Here is an 18,890-nt window from a genome sequence, read left to right on the forward strand (position 1 = left end):
TAATCCCTTTCTTATAACTACAGACAGTGCCCGAATTACGTAAATTCATACTTGCATAGGAAATTTGCGATGTAAAATTTACGAACGGTACTTCTCTCTGAAGTGACAAAGAGTATTAAATTTCTAAATTTTCAAACCATCTAGTGAGTGAGGCATGCTCTAGTTAGGTAATTAACTATTGTTAAACTGCTATTACTTAGTTATATTTTTGATCACCGGCGTTGTAAGAATATAAGTTTCTGTACGTTATTTATAAAGCATGTCATGTAATCGAGTTTTTGCAGTGGAGTATTATTAAACAGTATTTTTTCTATTTTTTTCGTATTCTTTCATGCATGTTTGCGAGAAATCGTAGATTATAGTAAAATTTGACTTACGCACAAAACCCTTTCACGATCTATTTATGTAAGTCAAAGATTATCTGTATTTGTCTCATTTGCGAATTATCAACGTCAATTTTGATATCTCAACTTTTTAATTATATATTTTTGTTAGAGTGTAGTAACTTTAAAATAAATAATATTTTCTTCATGACATAAATATACTTACTCTATACACTTTTATGATTGTCTATAAAGATAATTGTTGGAGGAAAATTGATCAGATTTTTATAGTCAGTACATTAAAATTATTCAAATAATTTATGTTATATGAGTGTGAAGTTATATACATATCGTACATGCATTCATCAAAACAGTCAATTGCTATAGTTTTGGAAAGAAATACCTGTTTTTCTCTCATTTGCAATTTTGCAGATTACATTTTTAAAAAATCTGAGATAAAAGTTAAAAATTTTTTGACCTATTTTTATCTGTTACCTTTGTCGAAAGTCAACGTTTGTATTTCAATAGATTTTAAATAATTATATAGCATTTGATTATTTCTTTAATATAAAATGCATAATAGATTTATAATAGTTTTTTTATTATTATTATTTTGTGTGTGAAGCACTTTTTTCTTTAAATGTATTATGTTGTTAAACATTTAAACACTAGAAGCTGTGTTTCGTTGCAGTAATGGTCATATGCTCACTCATCGCAACAAGAAGCCTTACGAATGCAAGGCGGAGGGCTGCGGGAAATCTTACTGTGATGCCCGTTCGCTACGCAGACACACAGAAAATCATCACTCTACGCCGGCCACTACAGCTACGTCCACTGCAACAGTGAGCGCGGTGACCGTCGTTCCCGCTGGTGAGGATGCACCCATCGCTACGTGTATCCAGTACGCACCCCCGCCTCCCCCATATCCCTCGGGATCACCGCCAGCCACTACTCAGGCGCCTAGTCAGCTTCAACAATTGCTCTCTGCAGTGAGCGAGCCTACCTCCTCAACAAACAGCCAAGGAACCTCGCAACAGGTTTGTACATATTCTGTTGGATCTTCTTCAAACTTATTTTTATCTCCTCCATTTCAAAAGGAAAAAGAAAAGAAAAGGAATATAATTACTATCAAATCGTGTATATCAATTACCAGTAGCGGTGATTATATGCCAAAGTCGAGGTTCAACGATTTAGGGATAGGGAAAGATTGTGATGAAATATCTGAGAGTATAATACTCGCACATAGTTCTCGCTTTGCCCAGCTAGCAATTAGGTGAGCACTATACCTACGCAAATCAAGTTATAATTCAATTATATGTCTTGTATTATAGTTTTATTTCTGAATAAATTAATAAACATAGTTCCACATTAACAAGCTATAATTTTAATGGTCTAGACCAGTGATTCTCAAGGTGGGCTTTAACACCCCATGGGGAATGCTGCAACAAAAAGGGGCGGTAGACAGTTTATGGAACAGTTGAGATTTATTGACGTGTTACTTGTAGATCAGGGATGCAAATAACCGTTTGACCGGGACAAGTGGTTCATCGGTGCGGGAGAGTTTTTAATATCACTATTAAAATACCGGAGCTAAATGATTTCAATTGTGGGTGTGGACTAGTAGCTTGTTTCTTGGGCTAGTAATATTTTGTTGCTTATTTGCACCCCTGTGTTAGACTTTTTTCTTATTGGACGAAAGCCTTTATACACTTTACGAATTATCAGAAGTTTAGACCTTTTTACAAATAATTCAATTATATGTCTTGTATTATAGTTTTATTTCTGAATAAATTAATAAACATAGTCCCACATTAACAAGCTATAATTTTAATGGTCTAGACCAGTGATTTTCAAAGTGTCTCAAAGATTATTTTCCAATCAGCAGCTAAAGATTTAATGATTTTGACGAATAAAAAACTGTTAATACGTTTCAATAATTGTCAATATTTTTTCAGAAATCTCAGTATTTCTCTTGATCAGCCACTTAATAAAACCTTACTTTTTGTTGCATTTATATCCTGATTTTTATATTAATTTTGTAATGATGAAACATATCCAACCAATATAAAAATTCTGTTATTATAATAGCTTTTAGAAAGTCAGTCAAAGAAACATTCGTTGGTCACAACATGAGAAGGGCGTTGTGAAAGATGTTTAAAAAAAATAAAGACGCATTTTCGGACGGGAATATGGGGGGGAAAAGATAGCTAATGTAAATCAAATTACAGAAACAACATTTTGGTACACGTTATAAATGGGTTGAGTTTAAGAGTTGAAGTTTTTTTCTGGTTCTTGAACTGCTTCGTTCAGTTCTATTCAGTATCTCTGCCTCGTTTTTTATATTGTTCCACTCTCCTCATTTTCTCCAAACGCTTCCGCGTTTCTGATCACATTCTGGTAGATATAACAAGTCTAGCACAAATGATGTTCGAATATTTAGAAAAGCTGGCTGTGACACTGACCACTATCTGGTAGCAGCGCTGCCGTGTCGTGACAAAACGCTGTAACTTTGGCGAAGAAGTTTTGCGAAAATGAGCCTTAAAGTTTTCATCCGAAAATGTGATCTGTATCGTGTAGAACCAGTGTAACTAGGCAATAATGGTCAACCAATCAATTTTCACCAAATTTAATCACACAACATGCATTTACGTAACATTACATGTAACCACGTGTTTCCAAAGTCAAGATACACTATTTCTACACGATACAGATCACATTTTCGGATGAAAACTTTAAGGCTCATTTTCGCAAAACTTCTTCGCCAAAGTTACAGCGTTTTGTCACGACACGGCAGAGCGATTATAAGGGAGATTATCCTTGAAAAATGAAATCTTCATCTAAAAATGGAAATGTTTCATTTATGGAAGTTAGAGGAAGGTCAAGCGAGAGGAGTATACCAGATTGAAGTGTTCAACAGAATCTTCACTTTAGAAAGTTTGGAGTGAATGCTCTACTGTTGAGGATACTTGGATTAAAATTAGGGATAGTAATAAAATTTCAGTATAGAAAAATTGGGGTGCGTGAAAATAACGTAGGAACAAACTATGGTTCGACCAGAATGCGCTAAACTAGCAGAGAAGAGAAAACAAACTAAGTTGCGTTAGCTACAAAATCCGAACGATAGAACAATAAAAAATTTCGTTGACATCAGGAGGGAAACTTCAAAAACTTTCAGAACAAGGAAACTTATTATTATTATTATTTTTTTTTTTTTTAAGTTAAAGTTATTGAACTTGATAATAGTAAGAACAAAAATATTTGGTACATGTATAAGGGCATCAACGATTGTAGAAAGGCATCAACGCTTGCGCGTATATATTAAAGAAAGTTGACAGCATAGTTCTCACGGACCCGGATAGTATTTTGAGTAAATGGATAGTTTTTTTGAAAATTTGTTCAATACCAGCCAAAAAAATAACGTATGTGGAGAATGTGAAACACGTACAGTAGAATCTTTATTCCACAACATAACCGAACAGAAATAGAAATTGCTATAAAGAAATTACAGAAACACAAAACTCCGGGTGTAGATGAAATTCCTGCTGAGTTAATTCTAGCTTGAGGGGAAAAGCTGTGGAATGAGATACACAAATTCATTCATCTCATCTAAAATAAGGAGGAATTGCCATAGGAATAGATAGAATCAATCATTTTTCCAATTCACAAGAAGAGCTACGAACCCGGTAACTATAACAGGTTGTAATGATGATAGAGATATTTCTTTTGTTAATATCCTATAAAATCCTCCCAAACATTCTGTTAGTAATAGTATGTACCCCATGCGCAGATCGAAATCGATTATCAACCAGATATTTATCAATTCTCAAATATTCGAAAAGAAATAGGAATATAGTGCTCCATTACATCCATTATTTATTGATTTTAGAAAGGCCTAGATTCGGTTAGAAGGAAAACATTCCCACCGACTTTGGAATACAGAAAAGCTAGTTAGATTAATTAATATGAGTTTAAATGAATCCCAAAGTCCGAATAGAAAGATACTTGTCCACGAGCTTTCACGTCGAGAATGTCCTGAAACAAGGAGACGCGTTGTCGCCATTATTATTCAATTTTGTTCTAGAATGTGCTATACGGAAAATCAAAGATAGCAACCAGGATCTAGATCTGAATGACATCAGGTTATGGCCTATGATTATTATGTAAATCTGATACGAAATGATATCAGAACAATAGAAAGAAATGCAGAAGTTTAATTAAACGCCTGTAAGGAAATGGGTTTAGAAGTAAATGCAGAGAATGGACATGTTAAAATATCAAATATTATTTTCGACAAAGTGAATACTTTCAAATATCTAGAATCAACATTAACAGAAACCACATGCACGAAGAAATTAAATGTCGAATGAAAGCTGGGAATTCGTGTTATTGTTTAAACCAAAATATTTTGTCTTCACGAATTCTGTAGAAGAATTTGGAACTTAAAATGTATAAAATAATAATTATGCCTGTTGTTCTGTACGGTTGCGAAATATGGTCGCGTATTTTGAGGAAAGAACACATATTGACAGTATTTGAAAATATAATCCTATGGCGAATATTCGGACCCAAGAGGAATGGAGAATGACGTATACTTTATAACAAGTAACTGCATACGTATCTTTTCTTTTTTCCGTCTAACATTGTTAGGATCATTAAGTCTAGAAGGCTGAGGTGGGCAGGTTATGTAGCCAGAATGGAAGAAAGTAGGAACGCTTTAAAAGTTTTAACTAGAAATACAATCGGAAAAAGACCATTAGGAAGACCTAGACGCAGATGAAAGGACAATATTAACATTGATCATGCAGGAATAGGAATACTCGTACAAAATAGAAAATGAATCAAGTTGGCTGAGGACAGAAGTCAATAGAGAACTATTGTGAATGAAGTCTTGTACCTCCTGGTAGCTTTAACCCATAGAGTAGTTAATTAGCTCCGCGTTTCTGTTCTACTTTGCTAATTTTCTGCATTCTCCGCGCTTATAAAATTTGAATGCCTTTATTCATTTTTCATTGGTTTTACACGAACGTGACACCAAATATTTTGTGAACCTTTTCCATAACTCTTCACTCAGAGGTTCAGAAAAGTTTTTTTTTTCCTTTGTTACTTACTAACAAACTTCCATCATGTTGGTATTCTTGCTTCTATTTCTTTGTGACACAATTTAACTAGTACCACTGTATGTTACCGTTACAATGTAAATTACAAGATATCTACATTCCAAGAATGGATCCAAAGAATAACTTTAAAGGTGGTAGACTTATTGATTGATTACTACACTAGAGAACAATGCTTTAGATCTATTAGAATACTAGCTGAAATGCCCATTCTTCGCATGGGGAAAATTGTTTATGGAAAATATTTGAATCCCCTTAGAATATGAATTTGAATAAGAGTGTTAATACAAAAACCCATAAAATACTCTAATTTTTGCATAAACTTTAAATACTCCACTTATTCAATGCGGCATGATGAAAATCTTGCGCTAGGCACTATATTTCATAATTCATTTCAAACGGATAAACTGCTTTCCATGACGCAACCACAAACAGGCAACCTCGCTTCCAATGTGGCGGAAAATATATAGAAATTGTCCCTTACTCTCATTACAACTACTACTATGGAAAATTCTAGGCCACATGTTCGCTTATTTGTAATGAGGAATTTGTATAAGGTGTTTTATTTTCTCAGTTTAAGAGACTTGTCAGATACTCAATTTTTTTCATTAATTTTGAACTCCTACTCCCGTTAGAACACACGCTTTAATCAAAGTGATGATTAAAACCTTGCTCGAGATAGGTACTACAGCTTAAGTATGTTCCAAAATTCATATAAAAGTTTATTATCATTTTCCCATGGTGCGATTACAAACATCATACAACGTAGCTTTCAACACGGACGAAAAAATATAATAGAAAATGCTATTTTTCCTTAAAATAGCAATTTTCATAAATGTTGGGGCAAGTCTCCGCTTATTTTCAATGAGGAGTCTATATGCTGAGTTTTATATCCCCAACTTCAGGGATTCCTGTGGTATTCTATTCTGGCAAAATATTTGAATCCCCTTTAACCAGGGTTGGCTGGTTTAAACCTTGGTTTAAACCAGCTGTTTTTTTTTTTTTTTTTGTTTTTTCAAAAAACCAACTGGTTTAAACCAAAAAACAAAAATGTTCGTAAAAGTGTAAGTGTTCCTAAAATTTTGATGAACACACATTTGTGGGTTATAACGTTTCACTCCCATATGTTATTCGTATTATATTCAGACCTAAATTCCCCATTCAGTACTCAAAGAACTCAAAGAGATTATGCTACAAAAGCAACTTTTGTTCTTTTTATAACTTTATGAATGTTTCTTTTGTGATTTTTTAATAGTTTGTTATTATTGTTATGCAATTGCGATCAAAGAAAAATTCTAAATATTGTCTCGTTTTAATAATGTTTACTGTTGGTAAAATACATCGAAGTGCCGTACTTTTGAGGGGGAAGAGGGTCATACAAAACCCCACCAGAGGCATTTATTGAAATCAGAAGTGTCTTTGGTATCTATTTATGTATAAATGGGTCAGAACCAAACTGGATTCAAATAATTCCTATTTTTATTCACTTTTCTTACTGATATGCAAATTAAGTCGTCGTATTTCTTAAACTTGGACTAAAAAAAGTTGTAGTAAAATAACTTGGACTAAATTAGTTCTTCTGTATTCTGCAGAATTTTGAAATTGTCCATATGTAATTCTGTATAATGGTTTCACTTTTGCAGGTATTTATTTTTCATTTATTTATTTATTTTTTATTATTATTATTATTTTTTTTTTTTTTTTTTTTTTTTTGTCCTTGTGAAATGGCTTTTGACAATTATATTAACAAGTATGTAAAGATCAGTACAATGTATTTTTATCAGGAGTCCTTCGTGAGTGAGTCGGGAGACGTACAGGCCCGTATCCAGGGAGGGTCTAGGGGAGGCCCCCTCCCTAAATTTTTGCTGTGCCCCTAAAAGTTTTACAGTAGGCTTGCAAAAGAACTATAATATGGTGATGAACTATCATATGGTTGGATTGGGCCCCCCCTAATTTCAGCCGCCCCTCCTAAGTTTTAGGGCTGGCTACGGGCCTGGAGACGTATCGCCAGTCAATCCTGGTTTCGAGTTCAAATAGTGGAAAATTTCTCTCGAAACTGTAAACCGAGAAGCGGTTTGGATTTCGCTTTAAGCTTATGTAACCCCTTCCAGCGTAACTCGATTGTTGTATAATAACACCAAGGCGAAACAAACTTATTTCTGTCAATATGTGATATAAATACACAGAGCAAATTATTTAAACCAAAAAAAAAAAACTGGTTTAAACCAAAAAAACCGGGTTTAAACCAAAAAACCTGGTTTTTTGATTTTTTCAATAAAAACCATGGTTTTTGCCAACCCTGCCTTTAACTCTCTTTAGCATATATATATTTTTAAAATCTTCTTTTATTCATTGCTGCCGTACAAAACGGGTTTTCAGTCCAAGTCTCATGTTCATAGATATGGCCTGGGCGTCTAAGAGTAAGTAGAAGAGATGTTACATACTCATATAGAAATAATGACTACTTTGATAGTAGAGTGCTAGTTCTGCAAATGCAAAATGCGGACCTCAAAGAAAAGATTTTAGAAGACGCATTCATTCAACGTTAGGTCAGTGTCTAAAGTTGATTGACTAAAATTTTGACAATTTCAAGCGTGAAAAGAAGTCCTTTTCAAGCCATGTCTTTGTCTTGCCTTTACAGATTGCTTTCCAAAGCTGAAGTCTTAGGCAGACCTAGATGGACTATCGTCACCACACTTTCATTCCTCGTAGAATATAATTTCGTCTTTTTTTTTTTTTTTGTTTTTTTTGTTTTTATTGATGATGGATAATTTACTGAAAATGATTTTTGTAACGTATTACTTATACTCGTATATAAATAAGAATAAAGACATTGGGTTCCGGAAGCGAAAGCTTAGATTTCAGAAACAGAATGCTGACTAATAAGACTCAAAGCATGTATATAATAATTGAAAATGCATGTATATAATACAAGCCTTATTATGAATCAATTGGTACATTGTGTTCATGTTCTGTGCTAATAAAGAAAAGAAAAGTGATAATCCACCTGCGAGAATTTTAACCGTAACGGCAATAAATTCCTTGAATTAAGGCAAATGAATAATTGTAATTATAATATTACAATTCTATGTATAACCGTACCTTCCCACCGAAAAATTTAATTGTGGATACGACCTTTCTATTCACTCAATCGTATGGTCTTTTATGAAGGCTAATGTACAACACATAATAGTTGTGATTTTTTGGGAGTTGGCTTTGATTGGACAGTTGAAATAAAACTGATAGTCACGATTATATGGGTGCAGTCATTTCATTTTTAGAGCACGCGGTTTTCAGAAAAAGGGGAAATGAGAGATCAATAGACATAAAAATACATAGTCAGATAAGTCTTTGTGCTCTATCATATGGCTATAATGAAATTACGATCATTGGTAACATGTGCTCTAATATAAATTAAAAGTTTTATGAACCATTTACGAACCGAAATCGTTCAGTCAATTCAAAATACGATAAAGCCATCATAACCTGCAACAAACTACAGAAATAGAATAAAACCATGTGAGCTTTCTACAAACTACTGAATGCGCTATGGAGTGATGAAAAATAATGCAAAAAATAAATGAATTGAAAGATAATCGTTGTAAAAGATTATCTACTCTTTCTTGTTTAATTGTAGTTCTTCATCCAAATACTTCTATCAGAAAACTTTTTTTCTTGTGCTTACACACTCTTTTCACTGCGTTCGTAGTTCTCATATAAATTAAACTTTAAATGTAATTTGAAATAATTTTCGTCATAAATAATGGTTTATTCACAAAATTGTTTGACAGTATTATATCATTAACGGTATCAGAATTATAGAATAGAGGCACCTGAAGTGTACTATAACTTGAGCATAACTGGAAGTCAGTGTTAAAAATAGATACTGTGTTATCTAAGTTCCTTTTCACCTCAAAGAGGACAAACAGAAATACATTTATCAAATAAAAATAAACATTAAAAAATTTTATTGTGAAACATTGTTTTCAACAATAGAGACAGAAATATATAATTTGTCACAATCTATTACAATAAGTCTCAATAAAACTTACAATAATAAGATTATTAACCGAAATGACATAATTACACTGCATTCATATAAATTATAATTTAAATATATAATTATAAAGTCAAAGAAAAACTAATGTCCATGGATTAATATATATAAAACTATTCTTATCAGAGTATAAACACCTCATCCAGTTCCTTTCCAAGAGGTAAAGTGACAAGGACCGACGAGACGTTACCACGTTGAATAGAAACAGATATGCGCTGTATTAGATAAGCTGTGGAGCGAACTTCGCCGGAAACACAAGAAATGCGTCTTCCTACCTCCCCCTTCTTGCACCCCAAGCACCACTGCAATAGCGATTGGAGTGAAAACAAAACTTTCGAGAAGCTTGTTGTTATCTTCTTTGCTTTTCAACTTCTCTACGATTAGCAACAGCTCCAGCGTTCATTGCTGACAGAGGTTGACTTGAATGAGCGTATGTATAACCGCATGTGAAGTCCCACAAACATTTACCTCTCATCCATGGAACCAGTGTCATCCCATCCGGTCGCTTTCCATCAGAACGACAACAACCAGAAGGTTCCCGTATTGAAGGAATTCCATTGTGTTAAGGGCTCGTAGTATTACATCCTTAACGGAGGAGTGTCGGGCGAATCTACTAGCGCTCATCATGCATGAAAGGCCATGCAGGCCACGTTGCTTAACCTCATCTCCACAAGCTGGACAGCGATGAGGCTCACAAACAGCTAAACCTAAACGTAAGGCAACATCAATTTGAAAGCTTTCATTTGACAAATGAAGACCTGAAGGCGGAGAAGGTATCGCCATCAACCATGCACCCGCTTCGGGAGATGAGGCAGCAAGAAGCCTGGCTTTATCTTCCTTAACCACAGCAGATTGTAACAGATGATTATGTAACTGAGATGCCATTGGTGTATACCAAGATGACTGATAACACTTTTTGCTAATTGTATCTGCTAAGCTTGCCCACTTATTAGAGCCTTTCTGAACTGAACTATCTGGGTCCAAACAATAACCCTGTGGAAGGAGAGCTTCGATTAAACGCAGAGATCCATGATATGACACTAAGAATGTAGGAATCGCCATATCCACAGCTCATCGAATACCAAGACCTCCCAAGCCAACAGGTAAACATGCTTGCATCTAAGAGTCGTCATTTAAGGAGCAGTTCAGAATTGATTCAAGGCCAGTTTCCGGGACAGTAACATATTTTTCCAGCAAAGAACTCTCATGCCAAGATGGAAAGCATCGTTAAAAAAAAAAAAAAAAAAGGTTAAACGAGGGATTGATAAAGATGCCCGTAAAAGAAAAAAGGCTGAATGGACTGAAATTGAGGAAAGTCGAGACAAGAATAATTCTAAATTAGATACTTTATTCAATTGCACGTTCGTGAGTGCTTCCGACGTGAGAGCAGCACCTAGAAGACAAGCATTCTGAATTGTTAGAGGACGTATGCCTGATGCAGCCTCTTAAATCTTCTAAAGATTTCGTCAAATGTGGTTTCATCTGTTCCAAGACAACCCACCTCGCATTTAGAAAAGTTAATATGCAAGCCAAGAAGTGATGCCTTCTTATTTATTTCTATTAAGGATGAAAGAACCACCTCGGGTTCACCACCAATTGTTCCATCATCTAAGTACCAAATGTTTAATTCGGTATTCAGTGATTTAACTAAAGAGTGTATAGTTATAGTGAAAAGTGCTGGGCCCAGAGGATCACCTTGTTGTACACCTCTCCGGGAAGAAATAGTGTTTCCGTTGAAAAACAGGTCCTTGGTTAAGCATAACATTGATAAACTACGGATAAATAGAAGGAAAATCATTCAACACTGCAGCAAGCATAATATCCCGGCGAAGCTCATTAAATGCGTTACGAAAATCCAACTTTACAACCGCCCTAGTAGCACTGTGAGTAGAAGAGAAATAAACTCGGGTTGAGTGAACAGCTGCCTCGGCCCCATTAGAAACACAAACACCAAGCTGATGGAAAGATAAAAAGTTCTTAACTGGCTCACGTATTCTAAAACAAATTATTTTTTACGATATTCTGCGCCAAACATTCCCAACTGCTATGGGCCGAATACCACCACCCTTTTTTTCAGAGCTGTAAGTTTAGCACCGAAAGACAGCGGGCGAACTTCCATTGGTACTTTTCCAGAAATGATTAAATTAAGTAGATCACAAAAGGATTTTAGGAGCTTTTCCTTCGATTCCAGTATTTGACAAGAAAGGTCTTTAATAATTGAAGGACGATGCCCATCTAGACCTCCCGCGCTGCCTGACAGAAAGAAGTCAATTGCTTTCTGAACCTCCATAGTCGAAACTCATTGAAAAGTGTGTTGATCATCAGCAAGATCCGGCGGAATGAGATTGCCAGGGTGGGTAGGATGTTTCTCCAACAGGGTCTCCAATATAGAGGTATCCGGAACCGCAACCGTATCATCAGAAATTAAAAGACGTACTGCTCTACATTAAAAAAGACGTACGTAACATTAAAAAAAACATTAACTATACATGTATTTGTATTTTACACATTTGAAATTTCAGATTGCTGAATCAGGGCTATACATACATCATATTATTTTGATAATTTTATTACAGTAGAACAAACTTCAGAGGCGTCTATGGTATATAAGAATGAAATTAAACAATATTGTAATATTTTAAATGTATTCTTAGGGAATTTAAACAACCAAACTTTAAGTTATTTTCTTTAACTTTGTATTTGATACCTGTTTTTAACAAGATGAAGAGCAGTAATAAAATAAATTGAATTCGCGTATTGTATTCCTGTCTTTTTAAGAAAGTTAAGGACATAAATTATCACTAACTAGTCATTATATATTATTTAGTTAATTTCGGAGATTTTTGTTAAATCAAAACAAGTAAACTGTAAACGCAACTTGACTTATTTTTTCTTTGTTTGCATTCATGATTACGTTTTTATAAAGAAGTTTATATATCATTGAACACTTGTAAGTTTTTGAAGTTGTAATTAATAACTTTTTAATGATTTTGTTTGATAATTTATTTAAAGACTCATCGAAGTTTGAGGAAATGTTTTATTGTACTCTTTCGCTTAAATTTAGAAACGAAATATATATATTATAAGCATTCATTTATAATACTACTGATTGTTTATTGCACTTTATTTTACTTACGGAAGTTGTTTTTTTTTGGGGGGGGAAGTAACACATGTATTGTTCATTTTTGAATGTGATTTTGTAAATTTACATCTTTCATCTATGATATTAATGTACCAAAATATGAGAACTCATAGTGCTACGATTAACTCATTGATGATATAGTCGAAAGGAGCTACACGTCTATAGTTAATTAGTATATATTTTGCCCTTAAAATGTTAAAATTGCCGGTTTTGGTATACACTGACGCTAATAACAAAAAAAAGGTGGAAATAAACAAAAATTAAATATGTATCTTTCTTGTATCGTTCTGTACTTAACGTTAGACTTATTAACAAATCTGATAAAGGTGCGTATGTATCCTTTTGCTCTTTTTCAATATGTTTACACACTTAGGTATTAAAATGTATCAGCGATTGATTGTAAATATAAGGCTTTTCAACGTAAAAAGAGGGAAGATTTATTTTTCCAACAAGATTCTGCAACCAATTTCACAATTACTGTCACTATAGCAGATCATTATTTCCTTGTGATGCTGCTGATTTTCAGGTACTTGAGTTGGTTTGGAATGAGTTAATCTTAGTTTCAAAAGAAGCCGTTTGTTTAGTTGCATTTAGTGTTGCAAAAGAAACGAGACGAGAAATAGGTGTCTTGTTTCGTACATTATATAGAAGCCTCGTCTAGTCTTGTTGATTTTGTAGCAGTGTTGTCTCGTCTCAGTTCTCGAAGAATTCTTCTTGCCTCTTATCGCTTCTCGTAAATTCATATTCAAAATTTACGCCCTGATATTTTTCTCTTAATTTCATCTAGAAGTTATTAAAATCCTTGTACATTACGAGAGGTCCACCAACGGTGTGACATAACAATAAATCATATTGAAGTATATTTTGTAATGAGTTGCACATCTTTAAACGTTGATAAATTTTCTTAGGTTCTAATTGTGTACGCACTATTACTTCATCAATTTATAGCTTTTATAGTACAAATCACGTAACATTAAAACAGTGTCTGAGATCGATTCATGTACCCTTTTCGCGTAACACTTATCGCTTTCTATTTTGATGTAAGGCGAAACTGGAAATTTCATTTTGCATTTTCCCACTTAGCCTTACGAACTCTATGTTGGTAGGCTTGCAGATATATTCATAGACTCAGTATGATTTGTTTAATTATGCAACAAAGTAAGCACAGTAAATATAATAAGTAAATACAAGTTCAAGACATCCATACAACCCACATCTTACTCTTTACCTTCCAGGTGAATACAATAAGTAACAACATCCAGGTACTGCATCAAACAAATTTGTTCACTGCACCAAGCATATGTGCAGGAATTTATTTCGGGGGAAGGGAAGTCCAAAGCTTTTCGGAGGCTCCAAATTCAATATGAGGATATATTGTATTAAAATTTGTAAAATCACACCTAAAATTAACTAAATTTACAGAATAGTCAGGATTTCTGAGGGGTCCGGGCCCCAGGACCCACCACCCTTCGTACTTGCCTGCACTACACAATCTACATTTCAACGTATGAAGGCGACTGTTAAACTGTTTCCACTTACCAGTATTTTTCCGATGTTTTCTAGCATATTCTGCTAAAATCATGACAATCGAAGCTTCGTTTTCCGATTGTTCCTGCTTCAGTCTGTATAAATTGAAATGAAGATTCCCGGAACTTACGTTCAACTTTGAGTATCAAATCTTAAATCCATGCTCTCACCTCTGCTCTATCCTAATAAATACGTACAACCTAATTACATGAACATAAACATTAGTCTTTTCAATAATTTAGCCTACTGATCATCAAATTCCGATTCATTACATTGTTACCTCCTTTTTCAATGAACCTTGCTTCTTTCCACTTCTCCAATATCGTTCTGTCGAAACTTTTATTTTTGCTCAAGCAGGTTTGCCAATATATGAACATAATTGTAAGGCGAAACGGGAATTTCCGTTTTGCCTGAAAATAGCAAATCATTAAATACCAATTTTTGTTTCCGAAAATTAGATTCATAAGGCGAAACAAGAAAAGGCGAACAATGCATACTCGTTTGAGATCTAAGACTTGGGTCAACTAGGGTTGCCCACGAAACTCGTGAAATTTTTCGTCTCGTCTCAAATTTAAAAAGATACTACTCATTTTGACTCTTGTCTCGTCCCAAGATAAGAAATTTCTCTGTTATTTTATTGAGACAATCCAATATTCTATGGATATGTTGAATAAGAATTGAGTTTTAAATAGTGGTGGGCACAAAAACCGGTTTTCAGTTTTTAAGAAAACCGAAAGGGCTTTTGAAAATTTTCAAAAAACCGGTTTTTCACCGAAACCGGTTCGGTTTTCACCGGATCCAGTTTCGGTTTTCTTCAAAACCGATTCCGTTTCTTTCTATAATTGGTTCTATTTTTGTCCAGAATAGTGTTTCGTTCTTCTCCGGAAACCGATTTCGTCTCCACAGAAGTAGTTTTATTCTATTCAAAAAGTTTTCACCGAAACCATTTTCGGTGAAAACCGAACCGGTTTTGAAGAAAACCGAAATCGGTTTCGGTGAAAAACCGAACCGGTTTTGCAGAAAACCGAAATGTAGGTTTTTCTAGAAACCGGTTTCCGGTTTTTATAAAAACCGGTTTGCCCATTCCTAGTTCTAAAAATGTAGTACACATACTCTAATAAGTTAAATTTACAGTTGTTTATATATATATAACAATGTATTTAAAATATAGAAAAATGTAATCCATGCACTAATATAGAATCGAGCTGCGGTCTTCTGCGTGGGGGTGGATGGTACTATAAGTTGATATTGAAAAATCCGACCACTGATAATCCAGTTCTTTCAGATTTCCGGCATGGATTTCGTTTCCTCCACATTCTCATTCTATCATTTCTTATAATAGTACTTTCATTAATCTTCAGTTTCCTTTAGCTTTATGGCTGTGGGACGTAAAAATAAAAGATCTTGTGAAACGATCACCTGATTTCTAAGTATTATATGAGTTCCGTTTTTTTAATTTAACGTCCCACTATTATGTCCTTGAGACTAAGGAAGACAGATGATTAAGGAAATGAATGATGATGGAAGAATTGGTGGAATGATAATATGGAAGGAAACAGGAGTATCCCGAGGAAATCCACGGACATGATGTTGTGTACCACAAACTTACATGGACGGGGATGAAACCAAGGACCACACACACCAAAGATGTGATCTGGGATCGGACAAAGGACTCCATGCACTAGAGGTGAGCGCTCTACCACGGAGCCACTGTGGCCCGTAATGTGGCAAAAGTTTATAATCTTCATTCTTTTCGTAACTAAACAGGCGTTTTCGTTTCTCACAATATTTTCTTCCTTCGTTTAGATTATTTGTTTACTCACTACCGTCATTATTTCATGCATCTTGTACTAGACTAGATACACTGTCACTCATTTTCTAATACAGTCTTGCTATTCCGGAAATATTTCAATATGTCCCAAAGATCTGATTAAATTCGATCGCTGAGAGTTGTCAAGCCTATGTACTCGGGTAAGTCTACACTAGAGAAAGTTGGCAAAATATGGGCGGATTTTCTGAAAACCTTCTTGTTTGAAAGTGATTAATAGGAAATATTTAGGAGCTATAATAATGTATTTGAACCTTCTTCGTCCAAATGTTAAGTCAAAATATAAGCTACAACAATAATCATGGAATAGAGAAATGATGACCTCACTCCTTTTCCCATATTAGGGTAATAGGATTCCTAATATGGGGATATAACACACACAATCTTTAATCTTAAAATAACTAATTGAAAGTTTGAAAATACTATTCACACCCTTCACAATAATGTGATAATGGATACATTTGATACAGTAATTAAAACAGATAATTTAAATAAATTCACTCCTTCTGCACGAACCAAAAGTGAACATGTTATTCTAAGCTTTTAAACTAGGAATGCAATGGATATACCCGATTGCAATGAAATGAGCGGAGCGAGCTTAAACTACGTAATCATGACTTTTTCCCCATGTTAAGTCTATGGAAGCGTTTTTCGGTGATTATTCCTCGATGGTACATCGGATTTTTTATTTCGACCTATGTTGTCACTCAGCACAACATACTCTATCAGCGTGCTAAGTTTGGTTGAGATCGGCCAAACGGTCTAGGAGTAAGCGTTTTTCGGTGATTATTCCTCGATGGTACATCGGATTTTTGATTTCGACCTATGTTGTCACTCAGCACGACATACTCTATCAGCGTGCTAAGTTTGGTTGAGATCGGCCAAACGGTCTAGGAGTAAGCGTTTTTCGGTGATTATTCCTCGATGGTACATCGGATTTTTGATTTCGACCTATGTTGTCACTCAGCACGACATACTCTATCAGCGTGCTAAGTTTGGTTGAGATCGGCCAAACGGTCTAGGAGGAGTTCGCGGACAACCAAACGGCTAACCCGAGTATAAGAGCTTCGCTTCGCTCAGCTCAATAAAATAAAATAAAATAAAAAATAAAAAATGAACACGTTGCTCTACAGTTTTAAAGAAAAACTTTAGACTCAATTTAAATGTAGAGAATAAAGAGTAAAAAAGAAAATACATAAATGCAGAAAACTGAAATTAAAAATTGGTTCTAAATTTGGAAGTTCCGATGTTGAATAAGCTATAAACTTAAAACTAAAAATAAAACTCAACAAAGTGAAATTAATTAGAATCTATGAACTTTTGTAAGCATAATGCAGAAATTTGTATGGAAGTCATTTGGGAGATTGAACACTACAGGATGAACATCTCTAACAAGTGAAGACTTCTTGAGCGACGTATACTGCAAGCTCACTCTGAACATTCAACATTTTCCTTAACAATATTCAGAAAATAATTCTTTGCAATAGAAATTATTTGCTTTCTCTGTGTTACCTTCATATGGCATGTGAGACCATTGTAGAAATTCGAATTTGATAAATCGCTGGCATCTGTTATTTATTGTTCATAACCCATTCAAATAAATCAAAAGACTTTTTCATAAGTTTAGGAATAAATGCTTGCGTCTTAGTTTGGGAAGATCTCTGTGTTTCTTTTTTAATCGACAGCTGGGGATGGGGAGTAAAGAACTGCATCAGTGAGTTATTTTCTGCTTTTTCATGTGTCCTTGTAAACGGATTCGGTATTCTAAGTGCCAGTTGATACGCTAAACGCCTCACATCAGTCATAGACAAGCCGAAAAATTGTTCTTCCTTGATAATATCATGGTTCACAAGGTCTTTAATATGGAGGGAAGAACCTATAACCTCCCTCACTCAGTTACAATTAACACTTTCTTTTGATTCAAGAACTAGCTTCACATATCGTTCTAATGTTATTTGAGGCATGTTAAGAATTCGAACTGCCTTTTAAACTATCCACTTCTTTCTACAGCGGATGAGGCAGCGTTCGTATTTGGTTGATCACATTATTTCAATTTTGACATCTGAAAGACAGAAAACTATTCTCAGATCCATAATTAAATGAGTGTTCTTAGTATTAGGAGCCCCATATTAGGCGCTCTGAATCACATCATATTTGGCAACTTCCATTTGTTTCTCCTACTCTTATTTCAACGATAAATCATTATAGCAAACATAAACTACCTTACGCACTTACTCTGTGTCTATTACTTAAATACTCAAGATATTATAATAGAGGAGCATTTCTACCTTTAGACGGGTATGCAGTAATCTCTTCACATACACTGAAAATATTTGAAAACTAGGAGACACTATTTCAACTCACTATTTCAATACTATTCAGGAATTGACAATTCATCTGAATAGTATACTCCTATATTGCCAGAGTGATAAAGTGCACAAGAGCAAGACAGGAAGGGGAAAATGTATGGCTAGATGGAGAGAAAATCGAAGATGTTAAGACGTTCCCCTATGTAAGTTCCAGAATAGCGAGGCTAAACTAGCATTCAGTAGGAAAAGAGGATTGATGTGTCGTTGGACGTTCGTGAACTATTTATTAAGACCCTGGTATGGAGGATGGCGCTTTGCGGATCAGAGACGTGGACGTTGAGAAAAGCTAAAATATCCAAGCTGGAAGCATTTGAAATGATGTTGGCGCAGAATGCTGCGCATATCATGGACCGAAAGTGAAAGAAATGAAGACGTACTAAAGGAAGCTAATAAAGGACGACAGATCATGAAGATAATAGGAAAAAGAAGAAACACTATGTTTGGCCTCTTATTCTGCACTCCGATTGGATTACCGTACTGATAGAGGGAAAGGCAGAAGAAAAACCAGGAAGAGGAAGACCAAAGATAGA

General features: G+C 34.6%; 1 protein-coding gene across 2 annotated transcripts in view; it reads left to right on the forward strand.

Moving 5' to 3' along the window:
* Nucleotides 1-18,890, forward strand: part of LOC145664431 (uncharacterized) — a 1,424,688-nt gene that overhangs the window by 1,134,627 nt on the left and 271,171 nt on the right. For both annotated transcript variants that reach the window (XM_081731113.1, XM_081731114.1), the window contains exon 7: nucleotides 1,015-1,360. In XM_081731113.1, coding sequence (XP_081587239.1) covers nucleotides 1,015-1,360 — 346 coding nt within the window. The remainder of the gene's footprint in view (nucleotides 1-1,014; nucleotides 1,361-18,890) is intronic.

The sequence above is a fragment of the Thermobia domestica genome, chromosome 11 (assembly GCF_964235325.1).
Source record: "Thermobia domestica chromosome 11, izTheDome1.hap1.1, whole genome shotgun sequence".
NCBI lineage: Eukaryota > Metazoa > Arthropoda > Insecta > Zygentoma > Lepismatidae > Thermobia > Thermobia domestica.